The 25,602-nt window shown below is 44.1% G+C and overlaps 2 protein-coding genes across 2 annotated transcripts in view; both read right to left on the reverse strand.

Moving 5' to 3' along the window:
- LOC144933316 (guanine nucleotide-binding protein G(I)/G(S)/G(O) subunit gamma-2) overlaps positions 1-2,425 on the reverse strand; it is a 40,874-nt gene extending 38,449 nt beyond the window's left edge. Inside the window, exon 1 of the mRNA XM_078858000.1 lies at positions 1,094-2,425. The gene's annotated coding sequence lies outside the window, so the exon portion shown is untranslated. The remainder of the gene's footprint in view (positions 1-1,093) is intronic.
- A 9,871-nt stretch (positions 2,426-12,296) lies between these two features.
- Positions 12,297-25,602, reverse strand: part of LOC144933359 (FERM domain-containing protein 6-like) — a gene marked incomplete at its 5' end in the record, with an annotated part of 31,073 nt that continues 17,767 nt past the window's right edge. Inside the window, 6 exons of the mRNA XM_078858042.1 lie at positions 12,297-15,952; positions 18,260-18,363; positions 19,030-19,128; positions 19,733-19,954; positions 22,678-22,852; positions 24,980-25,048. Coding sequence (XP_078714168.1) covers positions 15,608-15,952; positions 18,260-18,363; positions 19,030-19,128; positions 19,733-19,954; positions 22,678-22,852; positions 24,980-25,048 — 1,014 coding nt within the window. The remainder of the gene's footprint in view (positions 15,953-18,259; positions 18,364-19,029; positions 19,129-19,732; positions 19,955-22,677; positions 22,853-24,979; positions 25,049-25,602) is intronic.

Below are 25,602 nucleotides of genomic sequence, written 5' to 3' on the forward strand. Positions count from 1 at the left end.
ACTGTGATAATTACTTTATATATATAAAAATCCACAATTATTATAATCCTTAACCACATGTTGTGTCCATTCTGTATGTCCCCGGGACATAGCTGATGTATTTCATGAAGAAAAAAACAATATACTGTATATTAAAAAAAAACTGAAAATGGCTCAAAGTATTTGGGGCACATTAATGTCAAGTGTATTGATTCGTTGGCAATTTTAATTTTTTCATATAGGGCAGCAATAAAGACCAATGAATACAGAATGTTGTGGCTCTGTATACAAACCCACTCATTCTTCCACTGTAATTGATGATGCAGCCAGCTGATCCCAGATATATTGTTTTGCTGAGGACACATTTGTCATGTAGAATAACATGACAAGGATCATATCATCTATATATATACACACACCCTGCCTGTGAAATATAAATGAATACTGTAAATAAATGAGGCATTATTTCAACAAAGACTGTTAAGCAAGGCAAAGTGCCTTTAAGGGTGAAGCCAACCATAGTCTGAACCCTGCCACACACAAAAAATCGACAAAACAAATACAGTACACTACGGTATTTATACAGTCTATAGATACATATGACGTATACAATTGCTGCTGGTGTGATGTCGAGACGACAATAAAACATCATTTGCAAGGGAGCGACCTGTCACCACTACCGGCTGCTTGGACAGAAATGTAATTTCCTCACAATCAGGTGACGAATGAGAGCCCGAGAACACGGACCAACATTCATTACAATGTCCCACACAGACAGCTTTCTGTGAGTTCACTATATTTGTTTAAAATCCGCTACAGTACTATATTTGCCAATGCCGAGTTACGCCGTGGTGAGGAATACAATGGACCGACGTCGCTCTATTTTTACCGGTATCGTGAGAGGCGTGTGTTGCCCAATGGCTGCTGATTGGGCGAAACAGTAAATCATTCTTAGAGATGCATTCCAACGCACCCGTGGACAATCGCATCGCCCTGCCTCTGCTTATAATGACGAGGAGCCGACGTGGGAGAGGGGGTGTGGGGGGTTTGGGGAGAACCCACCTGGATAAAGATATTCATGGATTCCATCGAGTACAATAAAGGTTTAACCTACCCGGCACGTGATAGCCGCCTCCACGCTGTGCGCGGGTGGTGGTGGTGGTGGACGACGGCTGCCTCGCAGACGACACAGAAGTCGACCCCCCTGGAAAGTGTCTCTCTCGAAATTCACTCTTTTTGTCTCCTGCTCTACCCTGCCGAGCTGGGGAGGCAGCGTCGGCTTCTCTTCCCCCGAGTCCCAAAAACGAGGAGACGCGGCGAACGTCCAGGTTGTTGTTGTTTTTTTTAAAACGCAGGAGGAACGCACAACTGGTTATTATGTCAGCCGCACGCAGAGTATTAATTTCACTTGCCCCCTTGGCTCGTACGTAGTCGGGATGAGTTGATTCGCGCGTTCGTTCGTTCGTTTTCCTGGATGCTTCGAGCTCTGCGTGAAGAAGATGCGGGCTCTGTCGTATGCGAGCGACTAGGCAAGCCAGCAAATACAGGAAGAAAAAAACGTTTCGCGAGCCCAAAATTCCTGCTGTCGCTGCTCAGATGACAATTCTTGCCCCGACGATGTGGCTCACGTGCGGGTTGGTCAACCGTTGCCCAAACCAGCAACAACCAAAAATAACAGGTAAGAAAAAACAACAACACAAACGCTGTAATAAATAAACAAGCCTCGAGAGAGAGAGAGACACGAGACTGTTGCTGCTCTGGCCGCTGCTGTGTTGCAGTGCGTGTGTGTAAAGACGAGGTTCCCTCCAACAGAACGCGCAGGCAAGGCAAGGCAGCCCCTCTTCACCGCCACGCTCAGAGATTCTCTCCCCGGAGCAGCTGTGACGTGGAGTGGCTAAAGACGACGCTGCGATGGGGTGGGGGTGGGGAGGTGGTGTTGCGGAGGGATGTGCGCGCAATGGAGAGGTCTTCGTTTGCGACGCCGATTACGAGGCTGGGCACCCACCGCGGAGAATCCTCGAGACGAGAGACTCCAACGCGTGGTTCGGCTGCTTCGTTGAATGGAAGCTGTGTCGTCCGCTACCTCGCAGTGGTCTTCACAGCCGCTGGGTGGTACGATCCGCCTTCCTGCGCAATTTAAAATTCGGCATCACCCGAAATTGTTACGTCCTCGTGTTTTTTTTTTTAACGCACATTTTGTATCGCATTTACTCCGATTATATCTCACACCGGCCACACCCCCCCACTCCACCACGGTACACATTCATCATCACCACTCCTGGGCCAGTCCCACTTCTGGATGGACGCCTGGAGCCGCCGCCTACCCTCTCAACGATCCTGTGATGTAACAAATCCACCGATAGCACGAGCACACGGAACTGATTTGATCGCTCCGTCTCCCCCGCGAGACGGTCACGCGGACACGTTCCGTTCTTCGCTGCCACTCCGTGTTTATTTTTTGACCATCGGGTATCGTCCCTCTTCGAGATGTGTCCTGCCCAAACGCACTTTCATTTCGAGTTTGAATATAAATCGCCGGTGGGTTTTAGCTGCGGCGTCCTGTGATGGGGCTTCTCAAGACTTTCGATTTGTCCACGTGTACGTGCGTGTGTGTCGGGGGGTGGGAGCGGTGGTGGAGTGATTAGCGCACTGCACTGCGAACCCGGCAACACGAGATCGATTCCAGGTCACGGTTGATATCAGGACCGGTCCCTTGACTCAGATTTAAAATCAGTACCTGCTACGGTGTGTATCACGGTAACCTAACGGAACTGGGGAGACAAAGGTGGCCTCGGGCGAAGTTCTGGCTACACCCACCCCTTCAGTGGGTCGTGCCGGCTATGATTAGGTGATCGCAGACAACCCCCCTGTACCCAGAGCCTGTGTGTGTGCTGGACTTTACGGGCAACTTTGTATTGCGTGTTAATTATAATACACGTGTTCACGAAGCACATTAAGAATTGCTTCCTCGTCCGTTACACTTACATGAGCTTCCAAGAGCGGATGTCAGAGGCCTTTCAACTCGACCCATCGTTGTGTACAACCAAGCAGGGCTTCATTTTCAGCCCCACTTCAGATCCGAATCAGAATCTTTATTGACACTGCAGGAGGAATCCGATGATCTATGAAGCTCTTTCCCACAGATGTCCCGATGGGGAACGCTACAGGTTCTCACTGATTACGCACTGGCACGCTGACCACTCGTTATTTAAATCCAGTGACATTTATCGTGCAATTTATGTACTGTAATACACAAATATAAGAATGTAAACTCTTCAAAACAACCACGTCAGTCGAACCACTAAATGTTATACAAATCGATTAACGCTCTAATTGTATCCACACACCCTGACCCAAATCTTGTTGTTTGGTGTTGCTAAATCACCATATCGCTCACTGAAACTTTCCCAATAAGTAGAGTATGATGCCTTCTTGTCTATTTTACATTGCATTTAAAGGAAGGTAAAACTATACTTTGAATATATCACATGTAGTACCATACGTATGATAGTGCAGCGAGAGCCAGTTTGGCCCATTATGTACACAGCCATGTAATGCCATGTATTATTTGTTGTAGAATTATGCACAATTTGTTTTACATCCCCTCCGTTTCATGAAAAAGGTCGACAGAACGAGTGCTGCCCATTTCTGCCCATTGCTTTCCGCTACTGCCCTCTGATGCACATTATACGTACAGCAAGGCACGAATGAAAATTCCTCATGAAACATTGCCAGATATCATCTTTCCCGTACCGCCCTCTGTGGTTAATTTCTGCCCATTGCTGCCGAATGCTGACAATTGACGACCATAATATTCACAGCAGTGTAAAACTGTATAATGTAACTACAGTGTTTACTATCAGCCCGAACGTCTTTTGGAGTTGATCGTCTCTTCCCTCCCTTCCTTCCCCTCCTTTCCCTCCCTTCCCTCCATCCCTCCATCCAGCACAATCTGTTTCGAATATAGCAGCATCTGCCCATCCGTCCCGTCACTCTCTCGCTCCTTGCCAGCAAGCAACACTTTTTTTTTCTAAAATAGTAATGATATAGTACGATGTCGACACAATTCGAGAACATCTTAGCTGGGCTGACCGACTCAGGTGGCCGGGCTCTTCACCCAGTGCGCGATCCACTGTGCACCACCCGCTCCAGACTCTTATGAGTCGAAAAATACACGAATCAAACTTGCGTTGCTTTTCATATTCTTTGTGTCTTTCGGTAAAGTCAAAGAAAATAACAAAAAAAATACGACGTTTCGATCGCAACACAAGCGGTCGTCATCAGGAAAATGGGGGTTAGCTTCTAAATGCAACCGTGTATAAATGTTTGCAAGGTTTCTGCGTTGCTTTAATAAAAAAAAAGTTTTGTGAAATAGAGCAATCTGTTTTAAGAGCATTACGAACGCTTAAATTGACTGTTTTCCGTGTGCCACTACGCATGCATGGATGTGTTGGCGTTACAAGCCTCCCACCATGGGGCTGAGTGATCGTTTTTAATTACTGACGGTATGTTTGTTTGATACTCACCAGAGTAAGTCGGCAGTATGGTTATTGAATGTAAGAGGTAAAAGGTAAAGATGCAGCCCTGCAAACGCTTTCTCACGCCACTCACTGCTGGTCTACTCTTCCACGCTGCTCAGATGTCTTGGAAGATGTGGGAGTGCCAACACTTCACCATACCACACTCGACCAACCGCTCAACGTAAATGCGATGTACCCATTAATACTGACATCTGGACATAGGCGGGGGTATTTGACGAAATGTGTCCATTGTTGCAACTGCCGCGTCTGGAGATCGAATCGAACTGGTGACCGCTTGATTTCAAATCCATTGCCTAACCATTACACAATGCGGCAGCATCCCTGCCGCATTGTGACGTGGGCCCCTCGTCGTCGGAGTCGGTTTGTATTTCCACGCAAGGTAATTTTCCCAATCGTCATCTCATTACGTAACCCCTTCGGCACGAGAAAACTCACTGTGCACTTGAGGTTGCAGGCTCCTGCCCCACGACATAGGTCGACCCAATCTGTGTCACTCTGAACTTGTAACGGGGTCATTTGCCCAACTATCCCTTTCAAAAGAGGGTTTCGTTGGTTTTTTCTCTCTCACTCTCTCTCAGCGAGGTCGGTCTCTCTCGGATATATAGCTACGCATCGTGAATCACGTTACAAAGCTGAAGGTGCAGCCTTGCAGTGGCTCGCTCACGCTACTGTTGGCACAAGGGCCGTGTACGTTACAGGTAACTTTTTAAAGGCCCCCCTCGAAACTCTTTGGTTCTTTCGGTAAAGTCACGTAGGTATCAAATGAATCACTTGTTTTATTTTCTGCCCACGTGACTTTACCGAAAGAACCAAAGAGTATGCATTCCTGCAGTCACGAAAGCTTCAAATCAAGATTGTAACGAGTTACTTGGCAGCTCTGTGTTGAGCCACTTCTGGATTAAACCATGTAAGGGTGCGAACATTGATCATTGCATCGCAAGACCGAAAGAGACGACACGGGTTTTGCGGAGGCCTTCATCCAGCAGTAAATGGAGAAAGGCCAATGATGATGATTAAATACAAACATTGTAGGCCTTTGTCAATACACTTTTGGATGAATTCCCTCCCCGTGTCGTGTCGGTCAGGACGGGTTGGTCAACCATCGGAGAAAGAGACCAAGCGTCGTCCAATCTCACTCCCGGTGACACTCACCTCTCTCTTTGGTTCTTTCGGTAAAGTCACGTAGGTATAAAATAAAATCAATCAAATCACGACGTTTTGGGCGCAACACAAGCGTCCGTCATCGGGTGGGACAACCACAGCAAGAAACAATTGCTGAAGTGGGCCTTCGAGTGGACCTGACTTTACCGAAAGAACCAAAGAGTATGGATCCCTGCAGTCACGAAAACTTCGAATCCAGATTGAACTCACCTCTCTCTTGCATAGCCTGTACCAGTCGCACAGCGGCTCATCGTGTGACAGGACACGAGACACTCGGTATCCTCACGGCGGTCGGTCTAAGTGTTGCTTTTGTGAACACTGCAATTGTAGCCGTTGAAAATGAGCCTTTAAAAAGGTCACTTATATGCCTGTCTGCTGGTTCTAAAGTGGCCCGACGCGCGCATGATACGGCTTTTATGGTAGCCGTGTCGAATGCGGACACCAGAGAAGAGCAAATGACCACCGACAGTCCTCTTCGCAACCACTTAGTTTCGAAGCGCGTTGATGTGGCTGCTAATATTGCGGTCTGTTTTCAGTTTTATTACATTTTGTAAATGTGTGGCTTGCAGAATTGCACGATTATCTCCGTGCGCAATAACGCTTATCTCGACCGGAATATCCACCGAGGAGAGATGGAGCAATGCAGGAGCGAGATGGATTGTTGCGTTCCGTCGGAGTGAGGCTTTCATCCAGCAGTTGAAAGATTTTGGGTTTTTTTAGTGACCAAATCACCCGCGAAGCACCCGATCGCTTCTTATCTCAGAAGCTAAGCAGTTGTGTCAGGTCGAAGAGCGACGCGGTGGTCAGCAGATGAGAGTGCAGACAAATCCATTGCTGTGCTGTATTCCGTTCCCCAGGTCTATGCTCCAAAGACGAACATCCCCCAGTTAAGTCTTAACAGACTATTGGGGCAATTGGTGTTAGCGAGCACCAATGAAGGCCGAAACGGCACACGTGGGGGTTGGGTGATTAGCACCACGCCCGGCCGCCTTTGTCTCCCTCGTGACAATGTTTTTTTACACATTTGAGGCTGAGTCGACCTAGGGGAGGCCTCAGACCGGTTCAGATAATGGTCACTGGTGTCGCCGGGTTCGAAGCACAGCCGACATTCTGTAGGTTTTAGTCTGTTGTTGAAAACCTGACTTTAAATTTAACTCAAATTAATCTGTATTGGCTGTGATCTTATACGCTTTAATGTTTTGTTTTACTTAGCATTCTGGGATTTTAATAATTGTTGTAAATGGTTTAACCCAATTAATCCTTCAAAAAGAAAGTCTCAACAGGCCTTCGCTTGAATTTAAATCATTACTTTTACTCGTGTTTCAATTTAAAGTTGCTATTTTTTTCCCATCCACAATCTCATTTTCTGCTTCCTAAAGAGGGGTCTCCACCCCAGCGTCACTTCACCAGCACTGACCATCGTGGTGAAGTATGGTCAAACAACAACAACAACCATTACCGACACCGCGTGGGGAAGACCTAATCCCGCCAATGGGCTCAACAAAGTGAGAGTAGCGCTGAGCTCAATATACCCGGTCACGTGTCAGATCGATATCTATCCACGGCTAAAATCAATGACGAATACAATTCTTGGCCCTCCCCCCACCTTGCCCATCACCAAACCCCCACTGACCACCCTGGTGAAGTATGGTCAAACAGACGTCACGATCTGCACCGCGTGGGAAAGTCCCTCATCCAGCAGTGGATTGACATAATGGGCCGTCCATAAATGACGTCACGCGATTTTGGACGATTTTTGACCCCCCCCCCCCCCTCGTCACACGGCGTCACAAAAAGTCAGACCCCCCTCAAATATGACGTCACAAAGCTCTGCACCCCCCCCAAACCATATTTCCATTTTGAAAATAAAACATACTTCAAATCGCTTTAAACTATTGTCATTGTAGTGCGTATTTAATGTGGCTCTACACCGATGTTGTAGGAGAAACATTTATTAAAACGTCTATTTCATTAAGTAGAACGTGTTGTCTATATTTATTTAAAGTTGCGCATTTTTACGTGACGTCACATTTCTCAACCCCCCCCCCCCTTGTCAAACATCGTCACAAATGTCTGACCCCCTCCCCCCCTAGCTGCGTGACGTCATTTATGGAAGGCCCCTAAAGGGGCTGTGCCAGAGAGACCCCCCCCCCCCCCCGTGTTGCTCTCGCTTGCCCCTAAGCCGCAATACCCCGCCCTGGCCGCTAGGTGTCCCTACAGGATTGTCAGTGGAAGCACAAATAAGCGATGCAAACGATATCATGAACACATTCCTCCTGCGGAGGGAGCTGGAAGGAACGTTGGGTTGCTCGGTCAATGGCCAGCGTCAACGGCGGCGTGGTGTATTCCGCAAATATGCCCGACTGTGAGGGCGGGCACAAGCCGGCGTGAGTAGGTTAAACGTTGAGTTTTATAAGGTCACCATGGGGTGACGAGCCCCTCCCCACCCAGCCCCACCCCTCCCACCCCCCACCCAGCCCTACCCTCCCCACCCAGCCCCTCCCCACCCAGCCCCTCCCCACCCAGCCCCTCCCCACCCAGCCTCTCCCCACCCAGCCCCTCCCCACCCTCCCCATCCAGCCCCTCCCCACCCTCCCCTCTCCACCCAGCCCCACCCCTCGCATTTTTGGATGCACGACGGACGGACGGACACAATAATCCCCTGTGGGCTGGTGTAACCAGGAGGTTCCTACCAGTATAATAATTCCCAATTTACCCATGAAAATAACGCTGAGTCCAAAGACTGTTCATTTTCTCACGAGGGTCCTGCAAAGGGATGTTTGGTCAACACCTGTGACACGCACTGTGAGTTATTAGCCAAGCAAAGTTAAACAAGCAAAGCCAATGTTTATATATATTTTATAAAATTGCACGGATGATCTCGTGCGGTCAGTTTCCCGTCAAATTTACAAGGGAGATCCGTAGTGCTTGAGCACCATAGCAATAACAAGAGAAAGTAAAACAAATCTCACATCAATATGGGTACACTTTGAGAAGGCGATGGATTTTATTTTCTGTCAAAATGGTACTTATAGTGGAGTGATTAATTATTTAATCTGTCAACGCTGTCCACTGACCCACTTAATCACACGTCCAGAAGCAACTTGTATTGTGGCACAGAAATCATACATGTCCGGAGAACTCCTCTTAGACGAGTACATGATATAAATTACTGATACCAATGATATGCAGTTTATGTGAACGAGGCCGACATTTTGATAAACATTTACATTTGACCAACTTAGGAATCCATACTCTTAGGTTCTTTCGGTAAAGTCACGTAGGTATAAAATAAAATACGACGTTTCGGGCGCAACACAAGCGTCCATAATCAGGTTGGAAAGCATGATATGCTGCTGAGGCTGCTGAGTATGGATTCCTGCAGTCACGAAAGCTTCAAATCAAGATTCAACTTAGGAGTCTTGTGCCGCTTATCCGTTCTACTATTTACACTATCAACGGATAGGCGTAAGTTTTGTGTTACGGTATATGCGTTGCAACACTGTTGCATTTTCCTTACGAGACTAATTACAACAGTCACAGCACGCTTGCTGTATCAAGTAAATGAGAGATCCAAGAGATACTATCCCGTATATATACTGGTTGAGGGGGGGGGGGCAGGACAGGCCCCCTTTTTATTATTATGGTAAGGTGCGGCTTGAGACTACGGCTAGTCTACATAACACGGAAGCTTGTGTTGCCTCCGAAACGTCGTGATTTTTATTTTATTATTTTATTTTACTATTATTAATTTTAATTTTTTACCTACGTGACTTTACCGAAAAAAACCTAATAATATGAATCCTTGCAGTCACGAAAGCTTCAAATCTAGAATTAATTACAACAGTGTTGTGCCAGAAATTGTGTTGTTATTGTTGTTATGGTTGCAAACACCTGAGGTCCAGGACTTTTTGAGGCATGGGTTGGTGTATTGCATGAATTTGTGAAACTCCCAGGAGATGGCAGTACAGCCAAACAAAAGGGCTGATAAAACCACATATTAAGCATTGTGACTTGTTTATACGCTCCTGTGCACGCTAGATTTTCTCCGACTACGCCCTTACCACACGCAACACGCCCTTTATGAAATGTTTAAAATGTCATCAATTCAGGTGTGGACAATTTCACACACAGTGATCAGTCGACATGCATTGTCTCCACTTCACATCGTTGATGTAAAGAAAGGTAGCTTCTATACAAATCCCCCTCGTGCCTATTTCCGAGCTGGTTGCTTTGCTTCATAAACCCAACGCATTCACGTTTGAGTTTTTTTGTTGTTAATTTACAAGGCAAATATAGAGTATTAAAGCTTCTGCTGTTCAAGCCATACTAGATTTCAAATTAGATGGCAGCATCTGTAAAACAAACAATTTTAAATGAGCTCATCTAATTATGGCACAGTTTGTCTCGACAAATCTGTCAGCACACCAAGTGGAAACACAAACGTTGATGTTTAACCAGTGGAAATGTAGCTTTGTACAACGCACCGTGCGCACTTTAGGTAAAGTTGTACAAATTTCAAAAGGCACATTTTGTGTCCGCGTTTAACCTTCTGGTCAAAACGTGAAAGGCTGACTAACTTTCCGATAGCCTTGCCAAAAAAGAACAAAGTACGTTTTTACGACCTTAGTGTGCCCAAATATCCAGCTGGGTTCAAAGGGTTTTTTTTTAAGTGTGGTTTGGAAATCTTTCATCTTCTCTCAGATAGGAAAATCATTTGTGACATCGCCAGAAACTGTTGGAGGTGAATTAAAAAAATACAACTCAAAGCTTTCTCTGGCATACCAAAGTGTGCACTCCATTGTCAGTAGCACTGCAGTTGAGACAGCGTTTAGGTAAGGGAGCAGCCCTGCAAGTGCTTGCTCACGTCACTGCAAGCAGAAAGGGCCTACACCAGAGGGAGCTCTCGATATCCGTCGAGAGAGCATGTTGCCTACTCTGTCATCCTGGCCAGACGTCTTGGGAAATGTAGGAGTGCCCACAATTTACCGCACCAAACGCTACCTGCCGATTGTCTGACTCCAGTAACACCCAATTACACATCCGGGAGTCCCAACGGCGATTTAAGAAACTATCCCATACTTCAACGTCCGCACCAGGAGATCGAATGGGCGTCTTCTGCATTGCAAGTCCAGTGTGTTCACCGTTACACCGTGGCAGAATCCCTACCTGGAAGATGGAAGAATGGCAAATGCGTAATCATTGGGCAGTGTGCACCCCGTGTCTGAAAGTCACTTTTATTGAGGGGCCTTTCCCGCTTAACCATTGTTAAATAACGTATCCGCTTGTAAATTGCAGTATTTGCTTTATTTCAAGCGTATACACATGATACGCAAGTAATGGCTTGTTGTGCGTTCTATTATGTATCATTCACCCACAAACGAGATGGAGACATGAAATCAGATCTCGTGCAGGTGCTGGGTGCATTGTACATCACAGGATCCTGACAGGTGGAAACAGCTTGGGGAGGCATGCATCCAGCAGTGGATTGAGCACGGCAAAAGATGACGATCAGTAAACTATAGCTTTGTACCATTTGTAAAATGTGTCGCCCTCAACGGCTGAATTGAAGACCCATCTTAGTTTAACTTACACGTGGCATCGTCATCTACAGACTTGGCAGGGGTAGTCTCCTGAGCCACGGGGGGGGTGGGGGGAGGGTCCGGTTATTAATCAGACCTGTTTCAGTTCTTAAGCGACGCTGATAAAGAATGGCATTCATACATGAATTTGTAAAGGTAAATATAACACACCTTGTGCATGATTTTTTCGGTAAAGTCACGTAGGTAAAAAATAATAAAAGATTAAAATAACTAAATTAAATCACGACGTTTCGGAGGCAACACAAGTCTCCGTCTTCAGGTGGGACCGTCACAGCCAAATTTACTGTATCAAGTGAAGGGAAATCCAAGAGACAAGATCTTAAATACTGGTTAAGGGGAGGAGCTTAGCTAAATGTGGCAGTCAGGGACTGGGAGCGTGGGCGGGGCTAGAAGGGGAGGTGGGCGGGGCTAGAAGTGGAAGGTGGGCGGGGCTAGAAGGGGAAGGTCCAGAGGTTAAGGACCTCACAAGAATAATGGCCGTGATGACTTACAAAACAAAAAAATATATATAGCAGCACTGTTAAACGCTGGGGATGTCAACAACTCGGTAAAATAGACTAGTAGCTGTCAAATAAGATGGTACAAATATGCGTAGTTAAATATTTATTTTTTACATGGTTAATAACATCTTTCCAATGATTGCAGCCACATTGACGTCTATGAATGCATACATTGAATCAATGGCTGTTTCATTTACTGCTGAAATCATGCGGACTCGTGCAGTTACGCTTTGTGGTGGGCATCATCGCGTTCCCTTCCATGGCTGCCACTCCACCATGAGTCTCAAGCACCAGATATTATTCATTCGAGGGATGTGTCCTGCTTTTGGTAAACTAAAGTTAATCATGAAAAGCCAAGGTCATATGGGCAGTCAAAATACGTTTTATTGCCGACACTCGATGTTCAGTGAAAGTGTCAACAACAATAAATACTGGAACCACAACTGTGCTCAGAGGGTGAGAGGAGAAAGATGGACCGTGGACGAGACTTAAGTTACACAGGATAAGTTTATTTTAAGCACCGTCTCTCCATGGGAAAGTACACGCGGACAGCAAAGCTTATTGTTGGTCATTTCTTTCTACACAAAACACACAACTACTGTCATATTATAACGAAACCCAGTGACGTAGCATGGTTGGCATGGGCCCTTATGCAAAGGATGAAATGGGCCCCCCCCCCCAACTCCTGTCCAATGTCTCCCCCCACTGACAGCTCGGTGCCTGGGCCCCCTGTTCCATGGGCCACGGTGTCGGTTCATCGGCTGCACACTCCACCGAGTGAGGCAATAATACCTTCACATTGATTTAACAACTCTTTTCTTAACTTTTAAAAATGCAAATCCACTGCAATTGCAAGAACCTGATTGTATACACAATGCTTGCATAGTTACATGACTGCATAGTGGACGCTGACAAAACGATAACAGTAACAATTGCCAAGTGTATTAATAATTGCAAAGTGTAAATGAATGAATAATAATAGAACACTTATACGTACAAAAGTGGTGCTGTAATACAAAGGTAATTTACAAATTTTACATTTGAAATACAATTTGTTCTTGTTGACAAGTTGAAAATACTGTTACCAGAAGCCAATGCTCTGGGAAGAAAAAAAAACTGCTCACATGGTTACGTTGGTCACATTTCAAAACTTTGTTCAAATGGCCGTAACCCACACACGCACACAACCCGGCATACACAGGGAGCCTCCAAAAGTAGGGTTTGCCAAAGCTGGCAATTCCTACTTTTGAGTCGAGGCTCTACAGAGATTTCCCTCCACTCAAATTACCGTAGGGTTATCTTGGTTTCTCCTGCTGTCTGGCATTCGTATCTGATGGGCCACGGAATGAATGATGAGTACAATATTGTTCGGTAAAACAATTCCAGAAAAAGTCAAGGCTGGGGGAAACATGATGAGAAAGAGAAACCGGTGACAGTGTTAACAAAACATGTCCCTTCTTTACTTTCAAAGCTGAATAGCGTCAAAATGTCAATTCCATCGATTATAATTATTTTTTGGAAAAAGAACGCATCCACAAGTAGTGTGATAAAAATCTACCACGATACAGGGCAGTTGCACCAACACGTGGAGGCCTGCATCCAGCAGTAGATGGACAAATGGCTGTAGGTTATTGTACAAAACAGTGTAATGTTAACGTTTCAGAAATTACACTCATTATAATTACGGATGGATAGCTGTCGGCCAAAAACATCAGGCATCTTATTTTAAAAAAGATAGTTTTTTTGCCAAAATAATTACTGCAATTTACTAATTAGATTTTTTTTTCATAGCTTGGTGGTGTCTTGTGAAGCTATAGGTATTATTTTTGTCATTGATCCAGTCTTAAAAACATTGTGGCGAGTATTTATAAAATACATTACCCCTTTGGGAGCCAGATCATTATTTCATACGCCTTTATTATTCGAGGCACATGAATGCTTCTTTTAAACTGACTGCACCGCATTCATAGCATATTGTTTCATAAAGTTTAAATGTACACATTAGGAAGTGCTGAATATTTTGGCACACGCTGGTAACAATATAGGTATTTCAAGCAAAATGTACAGCATCTAACAGCTTAAATCGATTTCTATCAGGATTTAATAAATAGTATTTCGTGTATAAATAACCATGCAGTTGAAATGTGCACAACTGATGAAAATGCTACAAGTGACCTATAAACAGAGCACAGCGATGAATCGATCATGGCTGATTTTGATTGTGAATTAAACAGTATGGGGGGGCATTTTTGTTAGCAACTGTAGTCTGTGCTTTTGAAGCGCTGCAGAATAAAGGTTGGAATGCAGCCACTCATTGGATGAGGTGGCAGTGTGCTTCTTTCTGCCAGACTGCAATGGCATGGAATAACATGGGATTTAGGAATGTGTCAAACCTGACTGCTCAAATGAAGGTCAACAATTCATCGCGAGTGAGGTGCAGAGTTCAGCACTACGCACTATTGACAAAATTACCTCTTGTGTAAAGGCTTTAGACACATTTGTCACCCGAGGTCGTTACCTGCGTTCAAGGAGTGTTGTTTTCTTGGAATTATCTGCACCACGTGTCATTACCTACACACGCCACTAGGTGGCGCACATATGACATTGGGAAACAAGATTCTTTCACGATTGGCAAATTTGTAAATACCACAGGAACATTCCACGAATGCACAATACACGTAATTACTTCTGTAAATAAATTTCTAATGTATCATCTCAATGTTTCCCTCTACATTTCATTGTATTTACAATTGACGGTAGAATAATACTTGGCACGAATTAAGTTGTTCGTAAAGTTTCTAAATACAACAATCCCTTGATTTTGGGTTGATGAATCCATGTCAGGCAAAGGTTGCTGTAGGTTCTCAGCTACATCCCACAAACAAGCAGCCTCGTGAAGTTACATTTCAATTGTGGGATATATATATATATTTATTTCGGTACAAATTAAATACTTTTTACTGGGTTTTTTTGGTAGAAAATAACGCTGCATGAAATAGCGTTCAACTTGGCCATTCTTCTGACAATTTGAAGCAGAACCCATCATTGTGCTACCATATGCATCAAAGCACACATTATTTGTTGCTCCGAACAATTGGGCAAATATTTGACACTTCTAGTGCTTAAAGGAGAAAAAAATCCTCTCAGCTCTCAACGCCAGCCACTCTAATACAGACATGCACATCATGAAAATAATTAAGATTAATGTCATGGTATCTGCATGTAAATAAATACAATTAATATCAATACGTACTTTGTCCAAATATAATTAAGCGTACATACTCCGAGTTCATTTGTAATTGCAAATTAACACCACGCGTTGCCCATACATTTTTTTCCACATTTACGTACTCCTTTATAAATATTATTAGACATTAAGTGTGTTTATACTTCACTTGCAAGTTAAGTCTGGCTTTTATATATTACCATACAAATTTGTCAAAACTGCCAGAAGAGTTGCGTTCTACACTAAAATCCTATAATTATTATAAACACCGGAATGTGTACACACTTGCTTATAATAGGCAAGTTTGATTTTATTTTATTTTCATAAGATATTGTAGAAAAACTCATCTTTGTTCATCACATTTGTTTGTTGCTTCACAGCACCATCCCTTTAATACAGCTATTCGAGAAGCAGTGGAATTTATGTAGAGGTGAAGCCCCTGCAATTTCTCGCTTATGCCACTGGTGGTGGAAGGACTTCCACGAGAGGAAGCTCTATAGAGCCTCTCCGGAGGGTATTCTGGTCTACTCTTCCACGCCAGTGGCCTTTAAACACAACATAAATCCACAACGCGTCATCGTATGCTAATGAATAAAGTCAAACCACAAACTCCAGAAAACCATCGCCACCAATTAAGTCGAGCGAGAGGCAGTTGCTGGCGCGCTTGACGAGGCACGGCCGGTGCAAGGGTCCGAAGCCGTACTTGTCCGAAGGCCTCTCCCCCCTCGACGCGGCGTGGTATCCGCCGCCACCGCCACCCCCATGGCAGCCGGCCGCGGTGACGCTGCCGCCCTGCAGCGAGCAGCCAAACGTGTAGCTCTGGGACACATCGGGGTCAACGGCCACCGCAAGGGGTCGATCGCCCTGGTAGAGCCGCACGTCGTCCAGGCTCTGGCTGTGCCGGTCGCTCGAGACGCGTGGCTTGGGCGCTCGTGTCACCACCTGTCCAGGTCAGGCCAGAAGGCACCTTTTTCGTCAGCAGATGCCTCCTCCGTCAAGCAATCGCACGCTCATTTGTTGTGTTAGCTTGAACTGCGTACCTCCAAACTTCAAGATTAATATTCATTTGTTAGACGATTTAGGTAATGAGTCTCAATATTAATAAGAAAAATGAGCTGCGGGGTTCATGGACTGCGTTAAGTTACATTTCTAGCAAAATAAGAAAATTTTGCACTTATTTGACGAGCGAAACTTGATATTTAAGGGGGTCGTGGATTATTGGGTATATTTTTGTAGTTTTAGTGTATGCATTTTGACCTACATTAAATGGATGTGGTATCCGTTTTTCAAAATAATCTATATCTATTTATACTTTATATTTCTTTGTCGACAACAAACACAGATGTTGAATATTTCTGCAGGGAAGGTAAAAATGTTCGAGATCTCCTTCAGAACCAGATTTCTTGTTCACTTTTTAAAATCCTCAATTTAGCTTTTTCTTGCCTTTGGCAGACCCCCTCTTAAGATAATCTTTCTTAAATTCTTAAAATATCTCATTTTCTGAATAAAATCAATGGCATTGAGTTATGTTGGTCTGGTTATAGCCGCTCAGAAACACAGCTGGCTTTTGGCACAAGATCTGAGCTCTGTGGAAACAAAACATTTGAGCACAAATAGTATCTGGCTTCAGAACAAAAGGCTAATAACATCTGTTATGTGGTTATATTACGAATCAGAGTCTTGGCCACCATTTTGGTTTACTGCTGAAGTATGTTGTAAATTATATTTCTGGAATTTGAAATCTGAAAAAAGAATCAATGCCCACCACTGTTCACCAACGTAAATCAACATTTTTATGGCTAAATATAATTTAAAAGGTGCTGAAAGTACCCATTAGAAGCATGTGGCTTTGGGAAATTAATTGTCTCAAGATTGTTCACAGTACAGTGAATACAATCCTCTTTTCAATCAAAGTGTTTTCATGTAAGTGCATACTACCAAATAGCCACGGGATACAAATAAAAAAACCAGAGTGGAAAATACCACAACTACGAGATCAGTGGTGAATAATATTTGATCCGGTCCATGGCACACCTTCGAATAACCTGAACTGACCAGCATGGTGAAATATGGTCAAACAACTCCAACAACCGACATGGCCTGGCAAGGACTTCATCAGCAGTGGGGATTTACAAAGGACTGTACTTTATCATTATCATCATTGAACCACTTGTCAATGCAGAATGCAAATCGACACCTTGTGTAGTCACTTGACAGATTGGTATTTAGGATGTTTATGACATACAGAAATGTGGCATTGCAGTATTTTGATAAGAGAAAAGAAAATTCGACATAACAGAATGGAGAAATATATCGATCATTGGCACGGCTATTGAGTGTGCAGGCGGTGTAACTGCACCAGGGCCCAGGCGCTGGGCTACTCAGAGGGGGGACATTTAATTGTTTTGCTATGAGCACGCATGCCAACCCACGCTACGCCACTGCTGTTAGCCTTTCAATAACAGACATGACAGCGTGATAAAATGCTAATTACAAGTGTAACCCTATAACGGCAGAGGTTCAATATAATTACGTTTTAAAAGGATTTCAATGATGTGCATTTAGAAATGAGATTGTATTTAGCGCATTTAAATAATACTAAGTAACTCCCTGTAACTAAAGTATACAATTTCAGAAACCCATGCTCATCGAAACAGTTACTGATATGTCTAGATTTACAATGAGAATTGTTGACAAGATTTTACTTCTTTGTAATTCTTAACAGTATATCTGTTCTCTTAACTTGAGCATTGTTAAATCCTACGAATGTTTGTTGTTTTAGTGATAAGCGCTCCGGTTGCCTGGGTGAAACATGGGGCAAAATCTATCTCTGCCCATTTCTGATCAGCAGGCTCATGACTTAATAAATGAAACATGTAAAATACGTGTATGTCGACATCCCTCTCGTTATATACTAATGTTATGATTAAACATGGTGCAGTGGTTCACACGCCGATCCGTGAGCCCGGTGACATGAGTTCGCTGGCAATATCTAAACCAGTCCTGGGTTCACCCTTCTTCACCAATCCACATTGATCACATGGTCAATTACGCTCAAACAAACTCCCATAACCGGCAATGGAGTGGGGACAGCCTCCAATGCAGTAGTGGACTCACCAAGGGCTAGAAAGTATTTTTTTTTTATTCAAATAAAAAGCACACAGAAGTCAAAGTGACTCGTAAAAAACGAATCTCAATATAAATGTGCCAATTGAAGAACACAGTGCTCCTTTGCTAAGCGCTGCGTACCTGGGGCAAGCAGTCGGTGCTGGTGCCACGCAGTTTAACGGTGGTGGACCCGACCGCCGCCGGAGCCACCAAGGTGCCGAGGTCTTCTTGGTACACACTCATCTCTGTCAAGCCGGCACACGGACACACACCATGGCCACAGTCGACTTCATTTACCAAAAACACCTTCGCTCAACGATATGCAATGAACACTTTCTTACACTGCTACAGATTATGGTTGCGAGTGTTATTTTAGGGCAACATCAACGTAGGTAAAAACATAACTAAAGACTTTAAATTGAGAATGCCTCCCTCCAGGTTAAGTCAGAATGTGTAAAAAAACTATATATTTTTTATGGGTTGAAATTTTAGTTCTGAAGAAAGTTCACCAGCATATTTGCCCTCATATAATAGTAATACACATTAGCCACAAAAAAAACGAAGGGCCCTTTCAAACAATACATCTGTTATTATTTAAATATATATACGCATGTAACCGGGGCATTACCACCACAAAAAGATTGTTATCTTAGGCTTCCATTGCTTACATCCGTCAGGAAAAGCGTACAGGTGTTTTTGTTGTCAGAGGAAAATCAAGCATGAATATATACAGGACATTTTTCTCTTGTTGACTGCATAGCTTTGACCCCTTCAGCTGGCATTAATCCTGTTGAAAGTGACTTTGATAGAACACGCACAGAGCACTTTCACTGCTGGCCAGAAAGAAAGGCGCACAGTATAATGGAGAGCAGATGGCCACTGAGAGCACATCCCGCGGGGATTGACCTCACCTTGGCCAGAGTGCAGGCTGGGTAGCAGGTCCTGCATCTCCTCACTGAAAACCATCTGCTGTGGCTCGTCAACAGAGACCTCCACCGCTTCAAATCCAACTGAGCCAGAGCACGCAACAACACTCTGCGTTACCACCAGCCAAGCATAGTACCCCTACCCTCTCTTGCGCGTAATTCACTTTAAACTTTTATGTACGGCCATTTGTGTCAGCCCACCACTGGACGTACTGCATGGGAGATGCAGTGTAAATAATCAACAGTGACGATGACGGTGGGTTACGGCCTCTCCATGCCGTGAGGGTTGTTTGAGGGTTATTTGACCATACTTCACTATGTTGGTCAGTGCAAGTTGGTTGACGGCCACTGAAACTTGGGCAAGTTTATTTTTAATCTGCCGCCCCCCCCACCCACGTATGTCCACCCTGTAATAAAAGTTTATCCACCACGTTTGGTCAATCGGAATGTCGCACGCGGTGGGGTAAGGTGTATGGGTTCTCCTACCTCTTTCAAGGCATGTGGACAGTGTGAAAAAAATTGGGGGGGGGGGCTCTCTAGAGCCCCTCTTAGTGGTGGACCTTCCACCAACAGGGGCTTGAGCAAGTAATTGCAGGGCTGCGCTCTTACACTTTTTTTTTTCAGTGTCACACCATGCCACGGTGGCAACCCTGATCTTCCACAATCAACCGCCGTGTCCTCGCGTCACCTTGCTTGGAGGACGCCGTGCTGCCCCTGTCAGCCAGACGCTGGCGCGTGTCTGCCTCGATGCCCGATGTGTGCGTGCTCGCCCGGCTCGCGCCCGAGTGGCCCGACCAGCGCTTGTCGCCGGTGCCTCCGCTGCCGCCGTGAGACCGCGGCGCTCCCTCCAGGGTCTCGAGCTCCAGCTCCAGCGTGTCGCTGATGTACGACTCACGGTAGCGCAACTTGGCTGCACGCGCGACAACGTCCGGATATATGAACAAAAAAACATTCTGTGTTTACACGGGCAGGATATGCTGCTTCCTGTTGTACACCACATTCATTCTGCTCATATTTATCCTGAGCCCAACTTTGCTGGCTTCTTTATTCAACTTTTGTTTCATTTCCTGTAATTTATTTCCATTAGTTAGAATGGCTACGTTGTCAAAAAATATGATATTTCCTCCATTATTATTCATTTTTGGAACACGCCTTCTCCTGTAGTTGTGAATAATAATTGCATCCATATGCCGCAGACTCCCTGACACAAGCAATTATTTAAAAAAACACGACTTTAAATTGCCTTTCATGTGCACTTAAATGACAGCGCTGTGGCACACTGCCTATTAAACATGTCACTGCAGAGAGTGACTGTAAGTTACTTTCAAGTCTTTCTTCTCAAATTAACAAAACTTCAAGCTTCACTGTGTACCTAGAAGATATGAGTTATTTTAGGTCGAGTCTTATTCTGAATCCTTGCAATAAGATAATATTCTAAATGTATAGAAATTCAGGGAAATACACAATTTTATCAGCCTTTCCGATGCATCTATAGCAGCGACCTTTTTGGCACCAGGGACAAGTTTCGTGGAAGACAATTTTTTCACTGACGGGGGGAGGGGGGGGTCATCATTGGGTCTTTCCCCCTTTTCAAAGAAGCTTTCCAGAGACGTTTGTTTTTGTACTCATTTTGGCTAGGGGTTAGCAGCTTGTGGGCTTACCAAAACTGTGAATGAGACAAGTCCGCAGTCGGGAAAGAGGCGCGGATGGAAGTGGTGAATAATGAAATAATGGGGGCGGGCCACGCGCGGACTCACCGCTCTCACCTCGTGCTGCTGTGCGGCCCGATTCCTAACAGGCCACGAACCGGTACCGGTAGCGGTCCGTGGCCCGGGGGTTGGGGACCCCTGCTCTAGACCATTTAGAAATATTCCTGTAGAATCCAGTAACTTTTACTTAAGTTGAAAAATCGAAATACGTTATTATCCTTTAATACAGATACTGTATTTACAATCCGCTCAGAGGATTTTTCTCTTGTGAATGATATGGAATGTCAAATTCAGTAACTAAACAATGATTATTTTATCTTTGTGCCAAACCCGAGTGAAAATGCATACCTGGCGAATGACCAATATTGACATTAAACAATTAGTCAGCTTTTCCCACAACAGCCCTGCTTTAAAAAGATCCGTCAGTAGCACAGTAAATAAAAATCCCAAACGGGTCAAACCAGATTAACAAATGTGTGCAAATTAGCGTACATGACAGAAATTAGAATGGAAAACTACTCCACAAAAATGCGAATTACTGATACAAATGCAATATATTTTAATAAAATACGTGAACACAGTGACGGTGCATAATGATCAGATCAAGCAAATGCGTATAATCATGAGTGAAATGCGCAGGTTTAGTTAAAACTTGTATAACTAAATAACACATTATAATCAAAACTGTGGCATTTAACTTTGCCAGTGTAATGTGGATTTACATCGTGGCTAGGGGCGATCAAGTGAGTGGTGGAGCAGTGACTAGCACACTGCACTGTATTATAGTCTTTGGCATTGTTCGGTAAAGTCACCGTGTAGGTAAAGGTAAAAAAAATGTTTTTTTAAATTAAAGCACGACGTTTCGGGCGCAACACAAGCGTCCTTCTTCAGGTGGGGACAATGTAGCGAAAGCACAATCGCTTAAGCCCGAAACGTCGTGATTTAATTTAGTTGTTTTCATTTTTTTTTTTTAAATGTATCTACGTGACTTTACCGAAAAAACAGAGTATGAATCCTTGCAGTCACGAAAGCTTCAAATCTAGAATTAATGCACTGTATAAACCTGGCAACCTGAGTTTGATTCCCAGCTATAGATAACACCAGTGGCGAGTGATATAATACCAGTGGCGAGTGATATAACATCAGTGGTGAGTGGTATAACATCTTTCGCGAGATCTGATTATCTGTGCCAACCAGAAAATTATAATTTTATTAAATATATACTACAGAACACTGAACATGGCACTCCAGATTTGGCCAGAAAATGATCGTAAAGCAAATGTAAATTCTTAAATGCATCTGTGTGGAGCTTTGTAGGTTTTCTCCAGGCATTCTGGTTAACTGTCACATGCCATCGGCCAAATATTCCGATTCAGGACTCTCCTGAAAAAGTCTTGACACTCAGTTAGACTTTGCTGGGCAAAGAGGCGCGCTATCATTATAAATACCGATGGAGGGAAAAAACACGCACACACACACATCTTGTGCTATGACAAGTATTTTTATAGACCGAACGTAGTCCAAGGTCACTGTGAACAGTTTGTCCTTTCGAATCTCCCATTCCACGTGCCCCATAATAAGATCACATGCACAGTTTTTCTTCGACTTCTCAGCCAAAACAGACAGTGGGTGGACGCTCGTGTCTCTAGAAGGCCGTCTCTGGTGTAGGCCAATCAGTCTCAAAGACAATGCTATATATGATCAGAGCATGTTTTTTTTGCATGTTCACCACAAGTACGTGTGGTTAATGCGGACATGATTCCTTGCGAAAGGTTTCCGTTTGGTGTTTCAACATCTTAACACAACTGTTTTATTGCCAGAAAGAGTAAAACACCTATTCTTATATGCTCATGGCTCTCTCGGTATTTATTGGCTTTGCACACGATGGCCGCCTGCCACTTTGCCCCCTCCCGCACTCACTCACCCTCCTTGTCTTCCAGGCGCTGCAGCTTGAGCAGGCGCTGCTGGGTGCTCAGGAAGAGGCGGTGCGTCTCGCTCAGCAGCCGCAAGAGGTGGCGCGAGCGTGTCGGGCAGCCCGTGTAGTAGGTGAGCTTGCGGGCAGAAGGCAACCCGTCCGGCTCCAGTTCAAACTTCTTACCCTGGACAAAATCGCGGCGTGAACAAAGCGCAACATCACCAACACCGCCAAGACCACAATCACGACTGTCATTTCATTTTAGCTCTCGTTTTCCTAACGCGACCCATCGCGTCAAGATCTCGGAAGCTAAGCAATTTTGAACCTGGACAGTCCCTCGGATGGGCGGGTGGGTGACCGCCACACATAAAACAAGTGTTGGAGGCTGCAGAGGAGCTACGTTGTCAACGGAGGTCAGTAGAGCAGCGAAATCCACTGGACTCCCCAATGCTCCAACACCTATGCTCCCTACCTTCACCAACCCTTCTTCAGGAACAGGGCATGAATTCAGTTCCTGAAGAGGCTCCCAGCACATACAGTGAAAAGTCAGAAATCGTGCCAAACACCGCACAGCATGACCCGAAAACATAGGAACATTATAGAGTATGAACGCAAAAATTCTGCGAACCTTTTAGACCGGACTTTGTGTGTATACGCACAAGTACACACTACCAGAGCCAATTGACAAGATCTACCGTGGTGAATCATACATCACCTCCCAACTCCCCTTATAGCGCAGGTAAGTCGTGCATTATATAATTATTATTACATAACCCTTATAAAATAAGGAACAGAGAGGAAGACCATCGTTTCACGTAAAATGTTTCAAGAATGTCCATGAGCCTCGTGACCAACTGGACCAAGGTATTCGAGTGGCATTTGCTGAAGGAGGCAAACCCTGGGCCAGTTTCAACCTTGTTATCATCTCCATGGCTTCATCGGCAATTAGGATATTACGGCCGCACGCAGTGCCAATGTACCACGAATTAATCCAATAAAATCCTGAAGGTATTTGATCAAGTGTGAAAACAAACCCTTCCCGATTCAAAAGTGAACTTGCACTGAGTGGTGCAATAACGCTGACTGTGTTTTTTTCTTGGAAGTTTTGTGAAGCATCGGTCTAAAAGTGTCTTTGCTACCAAGCTATCTGCGCCGCCAACTAAACGTTACGTCTCTCTGTTTTGAAAAACAAATGTTACGAGGCTTACTTTACATAGATTTTTTTAAACCAAATAAGCCTCTGAGAACACTTACACAGTGCTGTGTACATTTAGCATAACCTGTCAGGCAAGAAAAAGGGGCTTTCACGGTAATATTTGATTAATTACTTCCAGACATATACGTTTCCACTCTGCTAAAAGTAACCCAAATGGATGTATTATTGACCTCTTCCTGCCAGCCTGCTATGTCAATTCTTATTTTGCTTTGTAAACCTCAAGAATGTCAAGAACGTGTTGTAAATAAGGCAGGCTCTTTGACTTGTGACTGATATGAGATTTACTGAATTACACCACAAGGCTTTTAAGAGAACATTTTTTGTTAAATCTAAAAGCCAACATTCCAACTCTTGTATTTATTTTTTCAAGCACCTAATGCCCAATTTATTGACAAATGAATAATTCGCGACTTGTTTATACCAAGCTGCACAGTTGTTGATTTACAACCTTGATGTTACCTAATGCATTGTTTTATTCATGAAAATTGTCTTTCAATTTTCTTAGGTTTTTTCGGTAAAGTCACGTAGAAAGTAAAATAAAATAAAAACAAAAATCACGACGTTTCGGAGGCAAAAAAACGTCGTGATTTTTGTTTTTATTTTATTTTACTTTCTACGTGACTTTACCGAAAAAACCTAAGAAGATGATTCCTTGCAGTCACGAAAGCTTCAAATCTAGAATTGTCTTTCAATTGCTCCCCCTGAGAGCCCACATATGAACTCTGCACCACAAACAGCAGCGTTGTTGTCAGGAGTGTTTATTTCCTGCAGACTATCTGTTCACTCCGGGACGAATATTTGTGGGAAGTAATATTCATTTACACAAGTTCAGTGCTCCAACATGTTATTAGCCCCCATAAACACCTGGCTACCTCCAACAATTATATATGTCAGGCATTGTACATTCCTGATTTTTAAAAATATATATATAAGGAGCTCATTCCCTGAAAACCTGCATTTTTCTCACAAGAAAAGGAAGGGGCTGTATAATTCCACCAGCTGACCAAGGCTGCAAAGATTTACAGCTATGCAGACTTTCATATATATACAAAAAAATGTACACATACTGCATAACATCGTCTTATTTCCACTTACCAGAAATGTTAACTTTCCGACATTGAACCAGGGAAAGTCATAAAGTAAGTGTCTGGTTTCTCCGGCCTCCTGGACACACAACAAGGAATACACACGCACGCACACACACACAGGTATCTTAAGTGGAACATTCAGTTTCTTCCAGACAAAAGAAGGAACAGAGTGCAGTAATTTCAAGTTCTTTGCAGCGGTGCAATTTGTTCCTGACATTCTGCTGGAACAAGTCTCTCGGCACGGTTCTAAAAGTGAGCTATTGATGAGACAGGACAGAGAGCATGTCACGATAACCTGTGACACCTGCGATTACTGGCCCCGATCATAAGTAAAAAATATATAAATGAATGCCATTCTCACTCCACGATGGATGCTGGTCAGTGTGGGTTGATGATGGGGCCAGGAATCGAACTTGGAACAACGGGTTCAACGCGCATTGTGCGAACCACCGCAGCTAATCTTCACAACTGTTTATATTCGATACACTGTAAGATGAATATTAACCTCACAATGCATCGATACTTTATCAAGATAATGAACGGGTACAACTTGGAGGATACAACCCAGAAAGGTTTATTGGCGCGACTTTAATGATGTTGTAAAGTGTTAACAAAATTATTAAAATACAT

This window comes from Lampetra fluviatilis, chromosome 7 (genome assembly GCF_964198595.1).
Source record: "Lampetra fluviatilis chromosome 7, kcLamFluv1.1, whole genome shotgun sequence".
Classification (NCBI taxonomy): domain Eukaryota; kingdom Metazoa; phylum Chordata; class Hyperoartia; order Petromyzontiformes; family Petromyzontidae; genus Lampetra; species Lampetra fluviatilis.